This window comes from Columba livia, chromosome 10 (genome assembly GCF_036013475.1).
Source record: "Columba livia isolate bColLiv1 breed racing homer chromosome 10, bColLiv1.pat.W.v2, whole genome shotgun sequence".
Classification (NCBI taxonomy): domain Eukaryota; kingdom Metazoa; phylum Chordata; class Aves; order Columbiformes; family Columbidae; genus Columba; species Columba livia.
The window spans coordinates 9,446,561-9,468,205 of record NC_088611.1 but is presented as its reverse complement, the minus strand read 5'-3'; the positions used below and the strand labels follow the sequence as shown (position 1 = coordinate 9,468,205).

Sequence of the window (21,645 nt, the reverse complement as noted above, 5' to 3'; positions counted from 1 at the left end):
AATAAATGATAACACAGTGGTTATTGAAGCATGATCTATGAAACTATGATGTAATTGCTTTCACAGATGAATATGTCTTTTCTGAGGTGGTCTGTTTTACTTATCTGTCATTTCTAAAATATAAATCATTGAGACATCAGAAATGTAATGTTGTAGGGCTTGAAAAAGTTCAGAGAAGTCAAAGAGCAGTTGAGTGCCTACTTCTTACTTGAAAATTAGCCTCAAGAGAACATGAAGTTCTTCCTTCTTTGCCTTTTAAAATTTCTCTCTGAACTTGTACCTTCATACTGGATGTTTTTTGTTTGCTTAACAAATGACCTATATGTACATACCAAATTGCTGTTAAAGAGAGAAAAAAAGGAATAATTTAAAATTGCAAATCTAAAACCAATGCAGTTACTGTTACTGGGGAATGTAAGCAGAGCTGTGATTATGGGAATAATGAAACAAATGGAAGAGATGCAGAACTCTGTCTCTGGGGAAGTAAACTGGAGGAAAAGGACAAATGGATAAGAAAACTGCTTTTACAAGAAACTCCTCTGTGATTATTCAAAATCAAATCCTCTGTTATCCTTCTTTCCATTTACTCTGAAATTTCACATCAGGGACAGCTGTTTCTTCCTGTTTCTCCTTGATTCTAGCCTAATGAAAATATACATCTAATACAGGTGTAATACGGAGACTACTTGTCTGTCTCACATGGTGCGAACTTCAATATCTCCGCCTCACACCTGCTTCTAGCAGTAGTCTTGATCAGATGGTAAATTCAGGGTTTGTTACTCAGATAATAAGAGGAAAAGTGCTTGGTGGGTTGGATTGGTGGACTGAGGTGTGGAAGAGCAGGGCACCGGTCCCTCTGTCCCATAGTCCACAGAGCAATCCTCTCTGCTTCCTGGTGTGGTTGGCCTCTGGGCTGTCAGTAGTTCTCTGTGCTTCCTGTAAGGGAACCAGGCCAACCTGAGGTGCTATTTCATGCCAATTTTTCTTCTGGAAGTGTTTCAGAAGGGCTTGTTCTTTGAAAACAGCACAAAATAATTGTTCATTTTAAAGACATAAGCTATAAACATGGTTTTGTAAAGTATATTTAGTCATGTATTTGGGGAGGCAAATCTTCTGTCAGCCTGAGACACACAATTTTAAGATAATCGTCTAAAATGAATTTACGTGTTGGTATCAAACAACTAGATTAGACTTACAATTCTGTTGTTGAATATATTGATTTTAAATTTCATACTCGATATCCGTATATCTTGTTTTTAAAGAAAAAGCTTTTAAATACAAACAATACTCTGAAGTTTATTTTCTGAGATGCATGCACATCCATAATGGATTAACAGCGTGTTTTAACAAACCATTTATTTGCTTTAGGAGTGACAGAGAGAAGCTGTTTCAAACAGGATCTCTCATCACCGTCTATCTCTAGTCACCTCCTACTGAACTTAAGGTTGAATACTGGGGGTCATGAGGGAAAGAAAACAACAATTAAAGGGAAAAAGTTGATTGAACTGGTTTTTTCCTCCTTCAGTACGGTTAGCATGTGAGAAGCTGGCTGAGTACTCTACTGTATATCATTAGTTGAAACATTTCTGACTTGATTTAACTTTAATGATGACTTTTTAAGTTGCATTTCTGTATTTTGTTGAGAATGGCTTAAGTAGTAACGGCAGTAAAGTTCTTGTTAGAAGATCTTGTGCTATAAATCTTAATCTTGGAATTCTGTTAGATTACAATTGGACTGTTTCTAGGAACTCACCCCACCTCCCAAAAAGTTGTCATGAGTTCTTCTATTAAAGCTCAGACAATTAGTCTTAGACTAACAGAGGTGGGGAGTAAAGCAGGAGTGTTTACAGAGCTCACTTCTAAATTGACTGTGATAAGTGGCAATGCAATGTATTATGACTAGAGGTTTCTGGGAGACTCTTTAAGAAGGTTAACTGCAAGGCAGCTCTCAAAAGAAAGCATTTATCTTAGTGGTCATCCTTCAGTGTTTTATACTACTGAGATTTTTTTGTGGGTGGTTAGAACCATTTTTTGTGTTTTATTAGCTGTATCTTGAATACCTCCTCCAAGCTGAATGACAGTTTAAGGTTATTAAATCTGTTCTTAGTACATTTTTTTTATCCATAGTTAATCTTGACTAAATATATGCTAGTGAACAACCCTTTTTTCTCAGTTGTTGCCCATATTTGTTAAAGAAATTATTCCATTTGACATTTGTTTAGGCTGCAGTTTGATAAAATACTGTATACAATATACTTTTTCAGTTTGGCATTCAACAGAGTCTTTCATGGATTTATTTCTTCTTGCATTATCTTATCTTCCCTTCTAGTATGCTAAGGCTTCCTTTTCATATTAAGTAATCTTTTTCATTCCAAGACAGACGTTTTCACAAATGCATACTCTGTGTCTGTATTGCTAGAGATGTGTAAGATAGCATTTTTCAGGTGTTAGGTTACATTTGTAATTGAGTTGCTTTGATGTCATCTGCTTTCTCTAATGCTATGTGTGGTATTTTTCTTTAATTCAAATTATTCTTTAACACTACTTCCATTGACTTTTTGAAAAGATTTATATGACTTTATACTTTTTGTTTGTCTAAAAGTCCTGTCTATTATAATAGTTGATAGAACCTCCAAGGAAAGGCACCTCCATGTTTCTCTATCACCCAGGAATGGCCTACACAGTATAAAGTCATTCTTGTCTGCAATGGCTGTCATGGAAATTTTCACAGAAACTTGATCATTCTCAAGTTTCATATCGTTCTTTCTTACTATAGATGTAGAAAGTTAAATGTAAAAGTTTGTAGGAAGGCTAGCAAGCATATGATGGAAGCAGATAAAACATGATGTTAACTCCAAGGACTACTGTCTGGAATGAGACAGAGTAAATCAGCTTCAAAACATCAAATAATTGATGTTACTGGTTAGGTTATGGTTACTGGAAAGGTCATGTCTTTGGGCAAGATCAACTATACCCAGGTCATTTCTAACAGACATTTGCCAAAATTTTTAAAAAATAAATACTTCCACGGATGGTGACCCTCTTTCCCCAGCAATTTCTTCCAGTACTCAACTGCTATTCATACTTACCTGCCATTATCCTTAGACCTTGGTTAGATATAAGGAGGAAAAAACTACAACTTTTTCTCTCCTGCAGCTTATGCATATTACTACTTGTTCTGTGTGCAATTGATATGGAAAAAATGTTCTATTTAAATTTGATATAACATTTAATCTTCTGATTATCGTGTTGCCACTCATAGACCATTTATTGTAGGTTTGTTTTTCCAGTATTTTCTTGTCAGTCATTTCTCTGAGTGCTTTTGTTGCTCTCCCCTGAACCATCTCCAAGTTTTTGATGGAGAATCATATCCGAACTGGCTTCAGTATTTCAGCTAAGATCTTCCTGAAGTCATGTAGATGAACAAAATCACTTCTGTCTCATCATGTATTTCTGTTTGTATTTCGCAGTATGATGTTTGCCTTATACACAACAGATCATTAGTATGGAGTTCCTCTTTAGTTTTAGTTTTATAGATGGTGTCTTTGGTTTGTCAAGACATTTTTATTCTTGTCTTCATGGCTCTTGAAGATCCTCCCAGTCTTAAGTCTCATTGAAATGTAATAAATAGATTTTCTAGACCGTCATTCATTTACTTAATGAAAACATTAAACAGAGTAGAATCCTGAATAGTTTTGGGTGGAATACCACTTGTGTAAATAAATTAATTCCTGGCCATTAGGAAGGGACTGTTCCTTTTGTCTTTTCTTTTGTTTTTTTTTTTTTTTTGATATGAAGTGATGTTAAGTATACAAGGATATTTGTGCAAGTTTCCTTGCTAGAATCGTTAGTACCTTAAGCCCTGGTCTCACAGTTGCAAGTGTTGTCCATTAAGAGACTGTTATATTCACTGTCTTTGTATTAAGGTGACTAACTTGAGGTAGCAGGTTGCTGTGGGGTAGAATGCAGTCAGGCTTTGCCCGGGCAGGAGAAGTTTTATTACATGAGTTTTGCTTTTTCCGGGAAAATGTTCTCCCTCTCCTCCTTGTAATGAGCGACTATATTATGGTGGATGATGTATACATTGGAAATCCTGGGAACTACTTTATGTATGTCAAAGGAAAATGTACAGAATAATTACCAGTGTGGAGCAAATGCTGTTAGATTTAACATGTATTTTATTAGTCTGAGAGTTTACCTAATTTTACTGTATACAGTTAGAGTGATTTTTCTTGGTGTTAAAAGCACTACCCTGTTATTTATATAACAGATTAGTTTGCCAAAAAAAGAGAGGAAAAACTACTAAAAGCAAAAAGGATTACTCTTTATAAATATTACTGTTAAAGAATGTAATTTAATTTGGTGCTCTAATAAATTATTTTAAAATGTATTTTATTACCATCATTTATTACACTATAAGGAGACATTTGGGCTGCAAATAATGATAACATCTCTATAGAACTGTATTTGGATAGTCTTTTTTTTCCTGACACAGTAGATAATTAGGAATTATAAATTACACTTATACTCTTAAGCATGTTAGCTGGAGAGTATATCAGACTGTATGTTGTTCTTGGTGTCAGTTGAGGTCTTGATTTTCAAAAATTCTTGCGAAGAAGCGCATGATGAGTTTCAGTTTCTAGCAGCAAAGCAGATGTGTATTGCTCACCTGAGAGATTTTGACAAAGCCCTTGTCACCCATTTACTTTTTTGAATCAAGTTTATTTCATGTTTGTAAGTGAGAAAGTCATCATTGCCAGCTGTTTTGCTGGTATATTACCCTTGTGCCTAGTTGTCAGATAATCTCATTTCAGATGTTTCCTGCAAAAATAGTGATATTAATTTTTTAGCAGGGTCAGTTCATCGGATTGGGTGCTTTCATTGGAAACCTGAAGTAAGCTGACAGGGCAGCACTGCAGCTTTTGTAGATGTGGGCAAACCAGTGTGTGTTATGTAATCAATGGGATATGATAATGTAGATCTCCAGGTCTGTGCCCACAGGCCGCTTCATCAGTGCTTGGATCACTTCAAATACCTCAACAGCATGGGCAAAGTATTTTCAGCCTCTGTCTCCCAGGGACTTAGTGGAGGATCTGTAACTCTGGTAGTGTTCTAGGCCATGTAGAAGTAAAGGAGGCCACTTCAGTTTCTTTAGATACCCTGTCACAGCCTGAATCTTTACTTTGTACTCTGTAAAATAATAAAAAACCCTGTTGGGTTTCTTTGTCTTCCCTCTGCATTGAAGTAGTTAACTACTAAGGATGTAAGCAGCCAATGTGCATCATTTGGTAGAATATACAGTCCTGCTTTGCTGAACTCTTGTTAACCCAAATGCCTGGTTAAATGCCACTGGATTATATATTTGAGGCTATTACTGTTCAGATTATCCGTGATAATAGACACAGATTATATGCCGACATACTCTGGGAGTGTGTCTGTGCAGACAGGTGTAAGCTCGCTCTGCCTGCATGCTGAGGAGCCTGTATGTGAGCTGGATCCAGTCTGGAAGCCACCAGCATGTTGTGTGGCACTATGCCCAAGATAAAACACTTTCTCTTAGATAAATGAGGCTTCACAGATTCTGAACTGAGGCTGACTCACATGCAGGTGGCTTCAAGAATACTGGCAGTGTGAGTTTGCATTCAGCTGCCCAGCTGTATCGATGTACTCACCATTCCATATTGCCGTGGAAGGACTTCAGTAGAAGTCTCCATCCTTTATTTCTCATGCAGTTTTCTCTCAACATTCATAGGTTTAAGGCCTTCCAATTCTGCTCACATTTACTGTAAAGATAAGGATTAAAAACTATATTGACAGTAGAACTGGGGAGGCAATTCAAACTTGTGTATGTGCTGTTGGTTTGATTCAAATCTTGGAGTGTCTCAGCGGAGCACTTATGGAGTCATACAACAGAAGCTATTTCATGTGACTACAAACCATTATTTCCTGGAAGTGTTTGGTATGAATCATATTTCCTGGAATTAAGTGTGCGGTTACATATTTTCCCAAGAAAGGAGAAGAGGTGTACTGCATGGAATTATCTTGTGAACCACAAGACAATAGAGAAAAAAGATTTTGTTAGCTTTCCTTTGCAAAAGTATTCTCCTAATTTCTGGTTTACAATCCCTCAACACGCTCAGCTGAGAAAAAGCATGCTAGGGGCTGCAAAATCTTGTGGGTTTGGGGCTGCAGAGTCCAGAGCGGACTTTTCAAAGCCTGTTGACTGGCTTTCCTCTCCCGCGGAAGGTTTTACCTCCTCTACTGCTTTAAAGTCAGGCTAGAGAGTGTTGCACAGTTAAGCAGTTATGACCACAAGAAAATGTGATCATTTTGGCTGGCAATACAAAAAATGTGAATGTGAGTGAATCCCATTATCAAATGTTGAAATGATACCAAATAATTCAGTAGTTTTGCCTCTTCTTCCTCACTAGTCAGGTTTGTGTTTTCACTGCTGATTTTGAGGAAGTGAAATAATATAAACTTTGGAGGAGAAGTAAAATTTCAGTGTACCTTCATGTAGTTTTCAATTTAAAACTTCTGGTTTTGACTTTTTACAGGTGTGATGTGTGTTACATATAATTAAATAACATCATATATCATTAGAAACCTTGTAGATAGCAAGTATTTACCATGAAATTTGCTATTAGATGAGCAGACATATTGTGTTGGGTCACACTGGGAAGGAGTCAACTTACATAACTTAAGAATAATCTAAATATATTTCAAAACTTTGGAATTTGAGGTGTAGATTTCTTTAGCTATAATCATTCTGAGTGTGTTTGGTTTGTGATGGTTATGTCAGTGTTTATCCTCAGATATTAAATAAATTTAGACTGATAATTATGGTACAATTATGTTTACCAGAGGTACCTACTTTACAGCAATTATAATGAATTAAAGATTAGGATTTAATCCTGCTGGTGTTAACTGCAGACAGGGCATAGCTTTGTCCTACATATCTTAAAAACCAGAAGAATATTGTGAAACTTTTTTTTTTTTTAGTAATGTTCAAAATAACAGCAAAGTTGTTGTATGATGCCAATTAAAAATTAGGAAATGTTACTTGATGCAAACCACTGGAACATTGACAAAACTTCTGACTAGCCTTTCTTTGTAATTTTAATAGTCTGCTATCAGATAACTATAGAGGAACTAACCTAATCTTATTTAATTTAGAAGAAGAGTATTTTAGGTAATAATGGAATATATTGTTTCTTTGGCTTTAAAGTCACAGAATACCTGTTGCTGACACTTTCTATCAGAAAGCTTATGTTATCAGCCCTGAAAAAAAACCACCTTCTAGGGTTAGGACACATTTCTAAAACAGAAAGTTACAGACCTGTATGTAAAAGGTGGAATTTTGTTACGTTTTTCTTTCTGTTTGAGAGAGATGCTCAAAAGAGGGAATATTTAGATTTTATATGGTGCATAAGTCCTCTGCTTTCTGCAAGGTGAGAGGAATTGTTGAATACAGTAGCAAACTGGTTTTCTTCTATTACAGTGCATTAAAAAGTTAAGATTTTAAAGAGTATGTTATGGAATTGATGTTACATTTGAGCACAACACATGAAAACACTGACAGTCTTTTACAAATTACTATGCAGCAAGTTTTATGCATTATTATCGGGCTTATAGAAAACAATATACCTATATCTCATTTCAAATTATCATTACGGATATGTGACCCTTTGATATATTTTTTCTTTAATACCTGTCATTTAAAATAATTAATAGCTTTCATTTAAATTAAAACTGTTGGACACTTATGGCATCCTCTTCTAAACATCATTTAACTATGATTAAAATGAAAAAGACAGAATAATAAATGAGACTATTTAAGTGTATGAATAAAATGCAACTGTTTATCTAAAATTGATCCATGTCTCATAACTTCGAGAGTAAAATAAATGGGTTGTTTTTCTTTGACTCCATCAGAAATATTGTCCTATAAATATTTACATTAATACATTAGGAACTTTGAAATAAAAGTGAAATAGCTTTCTTGACATTTTTGCTGGCAAGCAAAGGACTATGAGAATTCCAAACTTCTAGCTCACCTTGACTGTATGAAGTTCATGAGCTGTATTCTTATGTTTATTAGTGGTTGGAGCCTAAGGTTAATTTATGACTCATTTATCTGTGTTTATTTTTTAATGATTGACCTTATATGGTTCTGGAAAAAGGCATAGGCCATAACATATTCTATTCTAAAAGCTATTAAGTATAATATGCTTTTTCTTGGCTGATAAGTCATAGTCTGTCATTGAATTAATTCCAGAAGATGAATATTTTATTTAGGAAAATAAGGGACAGATTATGGACTTGCCAACATGAACATATTAAAGTATAAGGAATAATTACACACAGCAAGATCTGTGCTTCCAACTACATGTTGTAAAAAGTATCTTTGTCATATGTCCTCACAAGCTATTTACAATGTGACCTTGCTAGCTTCTATGTAATTCTATATGCTTCTGAGTGCTGTAAGTTTCTGTTGGCTTTGTAGAGATTAAGGGGTCAAGATTCCGAAGGAAAAGTTTCCCCATGAACAATTAGATCAAGGAACTTCTTTTCTAGATGTATTTTATTTCTAGAATTATAGCGTTGTGGAGACACAATAAATCCGTAGCAAAACATTTAAGTAAATGTGAGGAATATGTCCAGAGATTTCTGTACTGAGGTGTTTAGGGTACCAAATCAGAAGGATCATATAAAAATATATTTTGTCTATATCACTGATTTTCATTATTCAATCTGTTTTATTTGAATAATTCACAACATATTTATGTAAGATATTTTAGATTTCGGGAAAGTGAATTTAAAAAACATAAATATCAAAGATTTTTAAAAGCAAGACATTTCACAGAAATATTGTTAGATATCATATTGTAGTAAAATAGACTGAGATAAATGCTTTATGAAATAGTTAAATAACGAAAAATCTATAAAAATAACCTTTTTGGCTAATCAGTTAATTTCATTATTTGGTTGGACTTGACAGGGTTTGTTATTTGAAGAGTCTTCAGAAATTAATTGATTGGTCTAGCAGTTAAAAGAAATGTAGTATGTAGTATGTGTTCTGTCTTAATGAGAATATAACAATTTTTGTTTTATTTTATTAGACAGGAAGCTTTACTTGCTGCAATTAGTGAAAAAGATGCAAACATTGCCTTGCTTGAGCTGTCTGCTTCAAAGAAAAAGAAGACTCAAGAAGAAGTAATGGCTCTTAAACGAGAGAAGGACAGATTAGTACATCAGTTAAAACAGCAGGTGGGGAGACATTCATTTTCATGCTTTCATGGCGACAGAAAACTGGCATTATTTTCATTTGTGCTATTTTATTCTAACCTCATTTTGAAAGTCTTCATGCCAGGCCTGACATGTGACAGCAGTTATGAAAGGTAGGAGGTGTTCAGTGTGTTTCTGTATTGCTTCTCTATAGTTGTTAAGTATTTAGCTGCACGTTTGCTTGGCTCATGTTATATGCAGCCAATACACTTCCTGTTTTCCCTTCTCGTATACCTTCCAACCTTCTTCATTATGTGAGACAGAGGAAAGCAGATGTTCTTTGCTATAAAACGAGATCTATCCATTCTATTGACTCTTTCTAACCTTCTTCTGTTCAATCATTGCCTTATCTATTGTAAAATAATTGTATTTTCAGAAGGTTTCAGGCTTTCTGAGAGGTTATCTGAAAATCATGATTATCCTTAAAATAAATTCTCAAATGAGTAAAAATCACTGTCTTCAACACCATAAGTCATTTGAGGTTTTAATAAAAAAACATGTACTTACAAATTCTAGAAACAGATTTTATCACAAGCCAATTAAATTTATGTTCTTTCTTATAAATGATGAAAATAACCGTATTAGGCACAGTACACATGTACCAGACACAGTACATAGGTCTCTTCTCTGTCTAATTAAAATGCTTAAAACTCTGCATACTGTGCAGTGGCTGCTTGCCCTGATTTTTAAAAGGTGATAATCGTAGCCAGAAGAGGTACTGTAGGCAAGAGGAGAAAGGATATTCAGATAACCTGAGTACTACAAGGCCTGTGCTGTGTGTCATGTATGTTGTTAAACACCTTTCCTCTTTCAGAATGGGTGAAAAAGATGAGAAAGATGTTTTCAGACAATGTCTGGAGGTGTTGTATCTGATGTCTTCCTTTGTGTGATGTTACTGAATTCCGTGAGTGTTGCTTGAGGAGGAGAATACCATACACAAAATCATTCTGGTCTCCTTAGTCTGTCAAAGTAACCATGCTGCTGTCAGGCAGTGTGCCACTTTACTAACGAGCATGCCATGTTAATAATGTTTAGGACAAACTGCATAGTCAATGTTATGATTCTTCATTCTGAATCATGCATTACATACGGTAGAACTCTCTGCACTCAATAACAGAAAGTTTAGGAAAACCCTTCCTGCTATGCTAAATTCCCGATAGCTCTGACCTCATGCATCTAATCATTATAGCTTTTTCCCACAGGTCTATAAAAATAGGAAACAGCCCCTGAGCATGAACTTATCATCCACTCGTGATGTTGACTTCATCACAGACATTCCAGCCAAGTACCTCTGTTCCAGCCATGATGCACGCATGTCTCAGGTCAGTCAGCTGGCCAGGAGACATTTTGCCCAAATTTTACATGCTAAATAGGCAGGCGTGCTTTATGACTTTTTAGTACTTCATCGCACTGTATTGCATCAGAGCAGGTGGTGTCCCATTACAAACAATTTTAGGGATGTTTGCTTTTGAAAAGAGAAGGCAGTTATTTTCTCTTTTAGACATATTTTTTTACCTTTATCTTTCGTTATTGAAGAGTAAATGAAAACACCACTTTTCATGATGCCTGCCATGGATATTTTTTAAATGTTAATCAGAGAGTTGGTCAAACTGTTTTTTTTTTGTTGTTGTTGCTGTTGTTGTTTTGTTTGGGGTTTGTTTGTTTTTGTACCTTTAAGCTATTGCTGAAAAGTGTTCAAAACACTCATAACTTTCTTCAGAGTGAAGGAACAGCATAAGAGGATTGCTAGAGAGGCATTGTTTTGGATAACTTGAGTTAGAATTGTAACCAAATACTTCAAATACCTCCATTATTTATAGTGATAAAGATCTTCAGTAAAGCTATTTAACTAGATTAAATTGATGCCAAAATAATCTCCCTGTTATCTCAGACACCGCAAAAAAAAGAGACACCAGGAACAGGAATGTGGTTTAACTAGGTCACCACTTTATTACACTTAAGAATTATCTGATAATAGAGGTTGTAGAGATCATTCATACTTCTTTAATCCCTTTGGGGAGAACCACTGTCAACCCCAAAGCTTTCACATGTGCATCTGACACAAAGGCTTGTTAGTGCTGCTCTTCCTTGCTGGGACTGTGCTGGGTGAGGGAAGTGGCGGATTCCACGCTGTGTGATATATCCAGCCTGTACCTCAGTTTCTTCGAGATGCCGTCTCCCAATCTAACTCACTGGAACTTCAGTTACTGATCAGCTGTAGCATCTTTTTTTTTTCTTATGGCCTTATTTGTCCCACCCTCCATTTCCACAGCTGTTATATGCCTGAAAGAAAGCAGAAACGAAAGCCCAACTTCTCCAGCCTAATGTGATCATGAGAGATATTTAGAAATATTAGAAGATGATTCACTAGAAAATGCTAAACATTAGGCCCCCAAATCCCCTCCTGTCCTATACTGTAGGAGGAATTTTTGCTTCGAGATGCAAAATAACCTGCTGGGCAATGATAAAATCTGTGTTCCCTTCATGTATATCCACAATAGCAAATGGATTTTTGGTGCATCTACTTTTCCAATCAAGCAGAAAGTCTTCTGCTCATGGCTACAGGAGGCTGAAAACTTATCAAGGCAGCAGGGCAAAGGATGAGAAATACAGACCTTAAAGAATCCAGGGAGTTTCTTTTTATGTTGCTCCTTTTCATGTTGCTTCTTTTCATGTTGCTCCTCATGAAGGTTCTCTGTCTCTCTGTCAGTGATGGAAAAACTCAGCTGCAGATGAAGCACCATGGCTGATAATCTTGTTAGCAGAGCATCAGTAAGAGTAGGCTTTCCCTGTTCCATAAAGAGGTATCAGCTGGTAAATATGTTGCAGACAAACCCCTTTCTCCTTTAGCATCTGCAATTCAGACATTTATTCTGATATATTTGTATCCTAGAGGAAGTCTCATTCCCGTTTTGTACATCAAACAGTGCATTTTCTGAAAATAAAAAATACTGTTATGTGTTTTCTGTGTTGCTACAAAATTCTTGCTATTACAGGTACATCAGTTTTAGGAGATTTCTTTATTGTATGTAAAAATATTTTCTACTGTGTTTCAGAAGAAAGTCGGTTTACTTCATTTATTTTTCTGTCTTCCTTTTACAACTCCTGGTCTACTTTTAATGTTCTCCAAATTTTGCTGAAAGGTGTTCACTTCAGAACCAGACTTTCATTTCACCATTGCATTAGATCTGCAAAACAGAAGGGCAGTTGTTGCAGTGTAAAGCAGCAGTTAATATGGATGATGTCTTAAATCATGTAGCCAAGCTATTGGGAAACCATTTATAATTATTTTAGAGTGCTAACTGAAGTTAGAAATTTGCCTGAACATAATTTCACCTTACCTGGAAATCTACCTGCAGTGTTGTAGATGTCAGCAAAGCTCATATAGAAGCAAAGTCCTAGAGTTCCTCTAGATAATCTTGTTGTATTTTCCTCATATTGCAGAGTTCATGTGGTGATGCTGCAGCTGAGCTCCTTGCATCTGCTCTCCTTATGTCCTGTGTGTTTCCCAATAACATCTTATTTTTTAAAGACTTGCCATTTTATTGAAGAAGCAGTAATTAGAAGTTAGCCTTAAGTAAAGATGAACCATACCATTTGAAATAGAAAATATTATTTCAATCAAGTTTTATTTTGTGATCTTTATAGATAGGTGAATCACTTTGTCCTACATAAACTGTTGTGAAACTTCAGCCCTTGTGCTGCATCATCTCTGACAGTTTGATTTGCTTTTTGCTTTTGTTTGCAGTTTGGGGAGTTTCTTTTTATCTCAGAAAACTCTGTTGGTCTCTGTTTCTGCTGTTGTCTCCTTCAGTGGCATCCTAGACTTTGTCATGTATTTGATGAACTCCAATTTCGTATTTCTAGCAATTTCTAGCAATTTCAAATCACGCTGTACTATGGATCATTGCAATGGATAAGCCTAGGATGCTGGTTTGCTATTTCTATTTAAGTGGTAGCTTCAGAATTGCTATAGCATGGCAAGTCCTCTGCTGCTATGAAAAAGTATTATGCAAAGGACTGACTGTAACATTTATGCTTGCTTATGTCGTTGGATCATAATAATATTTGTAAATTAATTTACTGCTACTCAGAATGCTGTACAAGAGCTGTGGTGGCTCCTACCGTGTGAGGTCATTGTAGACATCAAACCCCTGCTTCATATTTAAAGAGATAGGGCACAGTTTGTAGTAGATGTCTTAAAGGTTCAGGAGGTCAATTCTGTTCAACTCAGTGGAGTAACCCAAAGTATTGAGGTTATTCGTAGAATTTTATTGTTATTGGATTAAGGCCAGAAAAACAGATTCTATCGCTGTGCTATAATGTATCGCAGACTTGCACTGAGATTGAATTGCCTAAATGCAAATGTAGCTGCTTTTACCACAGACTTACCCTGTGAAAAACTTCTCTAATCACTTTGTAGACTTGTGAAGCGCCCTGGTTTATTTCGTATCTGAGTTTTGTTCTCCCTAAACTTCCTTAGCATTGCTTCAGAAAAAAAACGTTAACGTTGTGCCACAGGCAACGAGCATGAAAAGTTTCATGAGAGAAAAGTACCAAGAGCTTTTCAATATTTAAGAGAATTAGGCTATTGTCTAAAAAGGCACCATCCTGGCAAAGATAAAACAAATACAGTATACTGCCTGTTTAGGCATGAATATTCATGTTAGTGTATCCATGTCATAAACCTGATATTATTTTATGTATTTTAGTTGGAATGTGGTTTGCATTACAATGGTAAAGCCTGTTATTACTCAGTTTGGAGGGAACGTGTTTGCTTCCCAAATGTGCAACCCCCCCACCCCCCAAACTCAAAGAGACACTTGCATCGTTTTATTTTTAATTAAGCAATTATATTTTTAGTCATGAAATGTACTAAAATGTACTGATTTCCATGGCCTGCAGACTGGCAAAGGACATACCAATAGTAATCTAAAATTCAAAAAGAATTAAACCAGAACTAGAATATATTAAAAAAAAAAAAAGTTTAAAAAGCGTCAATTGCAATTTGTTTCCTTTTTTTTTTTTTTTTTTAAGTAGTTCCTGACTTACATAATGCTCCTAGCACCAAATAGGTAGTTGAATGCCTTTCTCCAATTTTTCCATTCCAATTTTTCTGGCCTTCGGGAACATCAAACATATTGTAAACTACTAAGACATTGATTTTGAAGTAATTTGTCATCATATCTCACACTGAAAAAGAAAAAAAAAAAGCATCTTAAAGAAATATAATGTAGTCCCTTTGTAAGGGAATGAGAACATATGTGATTTATTTTGAATATGAAACTACAGATGTACATATATTAAAGACCAAAATATTATTTATGTAAGTTGAGCAGTCTTTTTATGGATTGTGACTATGTGATTTTCAGTAAAAGTCCTGTTATTTCTAAGCTGGAAGAAAAGCATTGGTTTTATCTCAAGTACTGGCATACTTCTACAGGTTTTTTTCACATTATATTTTGATAACCTAGGAAAATTATTTGTATCACAGTGTATCCACCTGTAAAATTAGTAGTGATAATACTGACCTCTGTGTTGCAAATACCTTCCCATGAGAAATGAGTATATTTAATTGTCATGATTTAAATACAATTTAGCAGCTGCGATCTGTCAGTTAAATATATATTGTTTAGATCTTTAAATAAATGGGAAGCATAGTAATGCACTCCCAGCAAAACAGAACCACTGGGATTGTTTTGATTCATATACCAAATGCTGTATTTTGAGAGCCATAGAACTTTGTAGTAGGCTTAAAAAACCTTTCAGAAATACAGTATTAAACAAGATCACCATGAGGTCTTGGCTGAATGATTACATAATATTTATAATCGCCTCAGCCAAGATTCCTTTTGAGAATTATGAGACAGCTATTTTTAGAGAAATTCATATAGTGATGCAATCCTTCATGAAATAATTAGCTTAAAGTCCATTTTTAGAACATCTCAAGAGATTTGGGTAAGAGCAGAAGACGCTGCTATGTTACTGATTCATGCTGAACTTGGATACTGCAAGAAAATTTCCCAGTTGCCTCTTTTCACTTTTGGGATATAGAGCCAAAAATGTAAGTGGAGTTGGCCAAAAGGCAAGGTCTTCTGACTCCTTGAGAGCATTTTATTTTTCTTTTCAAAACATGAAATTAGAAACCTTTCCAGTATTTTGAAGACTGCAGGTGTACTGAATATACTGGCCAGAGGCAAAGCTAGTGTTTGGCAACCTTCTCTAGTCTATTAGTTCACTGTTTTATATTTCATCACATAAACATATTGCTAATTAAATAAAAAGTGTGAGAAACAATTAAGGAATTTAAAAAATCTGTGTAACCAGTTTCTCAGCAAGTTAAGCACTAGCAATATTTTCTCCTGCATGCAATACATAAATGGATTTCTTACTAATTAGCATCCAAATACTTCGAATAACTCAGCCTCAAAGGAGTAAAGTGGAGTTGAAGGCAGCATGTTACATTACATCTACTGTTCTAATTAAGTACATCAGAAATAGTGCTCATGTGATATTATGGTGGTGACATCAAGCACTCAAGAACAAACAAAATACCCTAAGTTATATTTTACCTGTTAGATTAGTTCAGCTGTATTGCACTGTGCATTTTATGATATTGAAAGTGTTTCTATTACTGTATAAGAAAAATAATAGGATTAGAAGTTGTTGTGATTGTGATTGGCAGCTCAAAACATTCTTCTGCAACACTGTGCGTTAACTAATTGCATTTAAGCTCCCTAATGTTTAACAAGTGAGGAAGCAAAAAAGTCTTGTGATGCTTTCTTACAGTGTCTGTAGACATCATCACCTGTCGACCTTGTGATCAGCAGCACTCTCCTGGTATTGTGTTGGTTCTGAATCAGTATTGCTTCTGTTTCTTATGTCAAACTAGGTTAATGTTTCTGCATAATTTGAATTTCGTAAGTGGCAATATTACAGGAGCACAGAATACTACATTATTGTTATATTCACACATCTGCTTCGGAGAGAGATTTATTGTACTGTTGAGTCTAAATGTTACTGCACAGTAAATAGAATCTATGTTATGAAGCCATTCACATGGGTACTGCAGACAGATTTGACCACTGTGCAATATTTTTTCCTCTTCTGTTTGTACTGTCTGCTGTCACTCATAATACTGGTCTTGCTCAAGCTTTAAGCACATAACATTGAACAAAGGAGCAGTCTGAGACCCTTAAGTTTTAGGAGTTTTATTTTTGTTACAGTTATGCTACATGAGCTCCTTGTTTTATTTTGTGCAGGTAAGAATAGATGTGCTAATAACTTCATATATTGAACTCTCATATTAGGAAAATCAGTCCAGTTATTTTTGCCTTAAAAAAAATAAGGCAATGTAGCAAAACAGCTATTAATCCCTGATTTTAAACGTGTCTGTTCAGATCCCATTGATAGCAATACAAGCAGCCCATGTATCCAATGGCCTTAAATTTACTTACTATTTTAAAAATCCTTGTAGTTTATACTTTTATATTAATTAGAAAAATCCTAAGGCAATATTTCTGCATGTCTTATTACTGGGTTTTATTCTTCTAATTTTTAATCCATATTTTGAATCTGTATTTTTGAATCTTAATCTGTAATTCTCAGTTTTGCCAAGTACAAACATCTTAGATATAAACCCAATATGGACAGGCTTGTTCAGAGGTGAAACAGCAGGGTGCCACTTCTACCTATAGCTTAACGCAGCAGGATCCGTATGGCACAAGGTAAAAAAGAGAATGTGTATGTGTGTGTGGCTAATAGCATTTACCTGATCAAATGGGTTAATTCAGAAGCAATGTGATGTTGGAAAAAAATGAAAATGTTGGCAGTGCTCACACAACACTCTTCACATATTGTCAGTAAGATCTGACAATTTTTATTATAAAAGTCAAGGGACTCAAATTATAACTGGATGTGGCATCACTTTTTCCTCTTTATGTGCTCAGGAGTCCGAATTCTTTTGGGTGGTATTTTTACACAGCTTTTTAAACTTTTGATCTGACTGGCTCAATAGGTAAAATGGGTATTAAATAGGTAAGAATAGTTAATATCTTCATTATATAAACGAGTGAACTCCCATGCCAAAACGTGTTGTGTTGTTTGTTTTTATTTTTTCTCCATTAGATGTTTTTGAAACCAGACCTTAAGTTGTACTAGAAAGTACCCAATAATAATAAAGCTAAACATGGTTTAACACTTGATCTCAAGTACAGGGCTAAGCAACCAGCTATTAAAAAAAAAAAATTGTCAAAATTTGGTGTCAACATTTTCTGCTCCTGTGATGGTTAAAACTTATCATTTCTACAATCTAGGGTCAAACAAAAATTAATTACAGCCAAGTTGTCTCTGTAAAGCATATCAAGACAGTGTTGTGACATTATCTCCATTTGGTTCATATTCAAATATACCATCCATGTGTTTAAATATATGTTTTATTTATCAAATTTTATTGCATATAATGGAAGAAATATAGTAATTTCAACTTAGCCTATATTTTGTATATGATACAAATGAGAGCTGGGCTTGGTAATGAAATTGCAAAAATTACAACTGAATCAAACTGTTCAAACATTAAATGTGCTGAAACCAGTGCTACTAACCAGAGATTTGCCATTTCAAAGGTCTTGTTTACCTACTGAAATTTCTTATTCATGTCTGGTTTAAAATTATTATTATGAGAAAGTATCTTTTTAATGAGTTATTTCCTGTTGTAAAAGAAAAAGGAAAAAAATTGAGAACTTTACCTTCTTATGTGGCTTGTCTGCATTTAGTAGGACCTGGCCTGAGATGTCCTCAGGCAGCTACTGTTTCAGAGCTTTAATTATGCTTTTTAACCCACTTCTTTGTGTCTATGTTCTTACATACTTCTGTGTAATTACCAAGTTTAGTAGTAGGACTCAGACAAATACTTTTAGCATGACTTTAGCCTATACATTACTGAGTATGCTGTATTATTACAAGATATTTCCTGTGCTTCAAGCCATACTTTTAATTCACAAAACTTAAAAAGACTTCAAAAACACAACTCTAAATGCAGAGACCACAACTAAAAATTCAGATGGACTGTGTTCAAATCAACATAACTTTGTTCAGTTACCAGTGTCAGGAAAGTTGAAATTTGGCCTTAGTACTTCAGGTAAGTGTCTGCTTGGCGCTTGGAACTGCTGCCTGTCTCTGTCTGCCAAGTGTCTAATACCCCAGCTGGTGTTTGTGAGACTGTTATCCTTCAGTTCATGAGGAGGGAGACTTACTATGAGCTCTATCTTCTTTCAGGATAAGTCAGTCGTATTTTATAATCTTACGAAGCAGCAGGTGTAATGGTTATTAATATATAGTTAAATAGTACTTCAATTAAAAGAAAAGCCCTCAATTGTATGGAAAACATATATGCCTAGTTCAACAGTAAATTATCAGATCCAAGTATTTGAAAATACCTGTGTCGGAGGCTGCTTTCCATTGCTGCACAGGAGTCAGAGTATCTAATTTGAACAGTAGTTGCTTTTATATTTCACCTGGGAGAAAGGTTGGATTTCATGAAAATTTGGAAGCTACTCAGTACTGTTTCTTAGTCCCTGTTCTCTGTCCTGTGAAACTAGGTAGGGCAGATAGGGCCTGAATAATGAGTGTTCTGGTTAGATGTGTGTTACAAATGATAGGAACTGTAAGATTTTAATGTAAAACATATGGATTAAGTTTAATATATGACTAGATATGGAAGAAAAAAGAAAAAATGTATATGCTTTTTTTACCATGAAAACTTTACTGTGGTCTGTACTTCATATGCAACAGTTGTATCATTAATGAGGTAAAAGAGAAAAAGAGTTAAATGAGGAGTAGCCAAGCTTTTCTCCAATAAGCTATCACATACACTTTTAGCCTGCATGCATCCTGTCTCTCACACTTTCCAGGACAAGTCATACACTATAACAGGAAAACATGCTTATTATCCCGTTTGGAATTTTAACAGGGGAAAAAAATATGTTCTTCAACGGAGGTGGGAAACAAAGCAGCAAAGCACATGTTAAAATATAGTTAGCAGTAGGAATATAAGAACGGATTACATTACAGGGATGTTATAAAAAGAAAATGCATAATTAAAGCACTCAGTAAAACATAACTCTACCCCTTAGTGATGCATTCCAACACCCATACGGTTGTGATTATGATAGATACTTAGCATCTGGAGTTCCTGGTTAGTTACCGTGCTGTAATTTTTTTGTTATCTTTTAATTGCTGATGAGTGCTTGCAAACTTATAGTCTTTGTAACTTCAGGGGTTTTTCTATTGGAATTTCTTTTGTGTCTAAAAACTCACTGCGTAAACAACAAAAAAGCATGAATTGAATATTACAATGTATTTCTAATTATTTAAGATAAGAGAATAATTTATTTTGGAAATAATTAGCATTATATTGCTAGCATTATGCTGTTAGAAGTGCCCTGAATAATTAGCATGAAGTAATACAAGCTCTTGAGTACTTTCAAGTATATTGAAAAATACTGAAGTCTATTTCTTCCATGCAGTTCTAGTGTTGGCAAAAGATTCTTCAAAGCAATGACCAATTAACAGACGCTTCAACTTGCAGAAAAATGACACAAGTCCTTCTGTCAAAACCATAGTTGGTGGATATAACAGTTTGTCTCATTTAGCCATGTTGATTCAAGAAGTGTGCTACCATTAAAAGCAATTTAGAGCAGTCTCAGGGTAATAATAGTCTTGGAATTATCTTTTTCTTTGTTTTTTTTTTTTTGCTTCAGCTAGGTAACTAGTGAACCAGTGCTCAAAAATCTCTAAGCAGAATGAAACCTCTGTGAGTTTCTAGATTTTAAATTCCCTGTTTTAATAATTAAACCACAGGATATCTCCAGGTTAGTTTGTAGACCTCATATCTGCCTCACTTCCATATTATATAGGGAAAAATCCTACCCTATTGAAATTGAATATTCTAGAAATGTTTCAAATTCCATTTAGTGAAGAGAGATTGAGAAGAAAATCAAAAGTAATAGCTATTGAATGGTATTACACCTATATCCCAGAGCAACAAATCTTACTATTTTTCCTCATTTGAACCTCATTCATGAGAGTTTTGTTAACTTGATCCAGATGACAGATCAAAAGCATAGTTCCCTCTTGCCACCTTGCTAAAATATTTTTTAAAAGACAGTTTTAATATTACAGTTTTACAGTTACAGATTGCTGTTAAGCTATTTAGTCTGTTACCAGTCAATCAAAGACTTTCATTTCACTTCAGTAGATCCTTACTTAAACTCAACATAATTTTAGGAGGACAAGAAATATCTGTCAGTTCTCTTACTGTGCTAGATCATAAATTCTTTGGTAAGTGGGTTAAAAATTCAGTTACGCATACCATTCACGACCTTGACAGCTTAGCAAATAGTGATATTGAATGATCAAAGACAACTGTTTCAAGCCCTAAGGGTTAATATACCTGTGCACATAGATTTAAGCTGCTTTTAATTTCTCTATCATTCCTTTATTTCAAAATGGTTGCAGTATTTATTGAATGTAGTCGATAAATTTAAAGCAAAAAAATCTGAGGTAACTGTTTAGGCTAAACTAATAAGGCTATACATGGTTTGTAGGAGATGCAGTTAATTGCTACATTTTACAAGTTAACATCTTTTTTCTTTCCAAAATAAAACCTGCTCCTTCTCAAGTGTGGGCCTGGCATTCACTGAACATTTTCAAAAACAATCATTGGTATGATAATTTTGTTGTCAGAGCTTTGGCTATGTAAATATTGAGAAACCCTGTTTTCAGGACAACCGCATAAATAATATTGGTTTTTAGAGGAAAATGTAAATAAAATTTTGAATTGTATAATATAAATATATCAGATATGGGTTACCTTGTGCAGAGTAACATATGATGCAAAACTGGATAAGGTACATTTTAAATGCAGGTACAATCATTACTTTAATTTTAATATATTATGCATTCCAAGACTGAGTTTCCCAATCAGCCAGAAAACTCATATTGTTCTTTCAAAAGTATAATGAGAAAAAGTCTTGGATGTTCTTGAATAGGAAATTTTCAAGTGTGCTGAAGATGTTGCAAGACGTGATGGTGTTGCCAAGTCAGGAGGTGGCATTTTTCCCCTCACAATCAGTACTGAAGCAGTGTCTCAATGTATTGATATGGGACCCAGACCATGAGGATTTACAGTCTGAGAAACCATTGTGCCAAAATTTGCTCACCTTTCTGTGTGTTTGTGAACGTGCTTGTATGTAAGTGTAGGCATGTGAAGCTCTGGGGTCCTGAATGGATTCCAATGTGGTTCATTAATTTCTTCCTCAAATAAAAATGTACCTGGCATTTTGAAGCCTACTTAAG

The 21,645-nt window shown here is 34.9% G+C and overlaps 1 protein-coding gene across 28 annotated transcripts in view; it reads left to right on the top strand.

Annotated features, from left to right (window-relative positions):
• Positions 1-21,645, top strand: part of ERC2 (ELKS/RAB6-interacting/CAST family member 2) — a 439,127-nt gene that overhangs the window by 295,907 nt on the left and 121,575 nt on the right. For 21 of the 28 annotated variants that reach the window (XM_065074542.1, XM_065074533.1, XM_065074531.1 and 18 more), the window contains 2 exons: positions 9,123-9,270; positions 10,491-10,610. In XM_065074542.1, coding sequence (XP_064930614.1) covers positions 9,123-9,270; positions 10,491-10,610 — 268 coding nt within the window. The remainder of the gene's footprint in view (positions 1-9,122; positions 9,271-10,490; positions 10,611-21,645) is intronic. The other 7 variants (XM_065074530.1, XM_065074536.1, XM_065074534.1 and 4 more) reach the window with 1 other exon arrangement.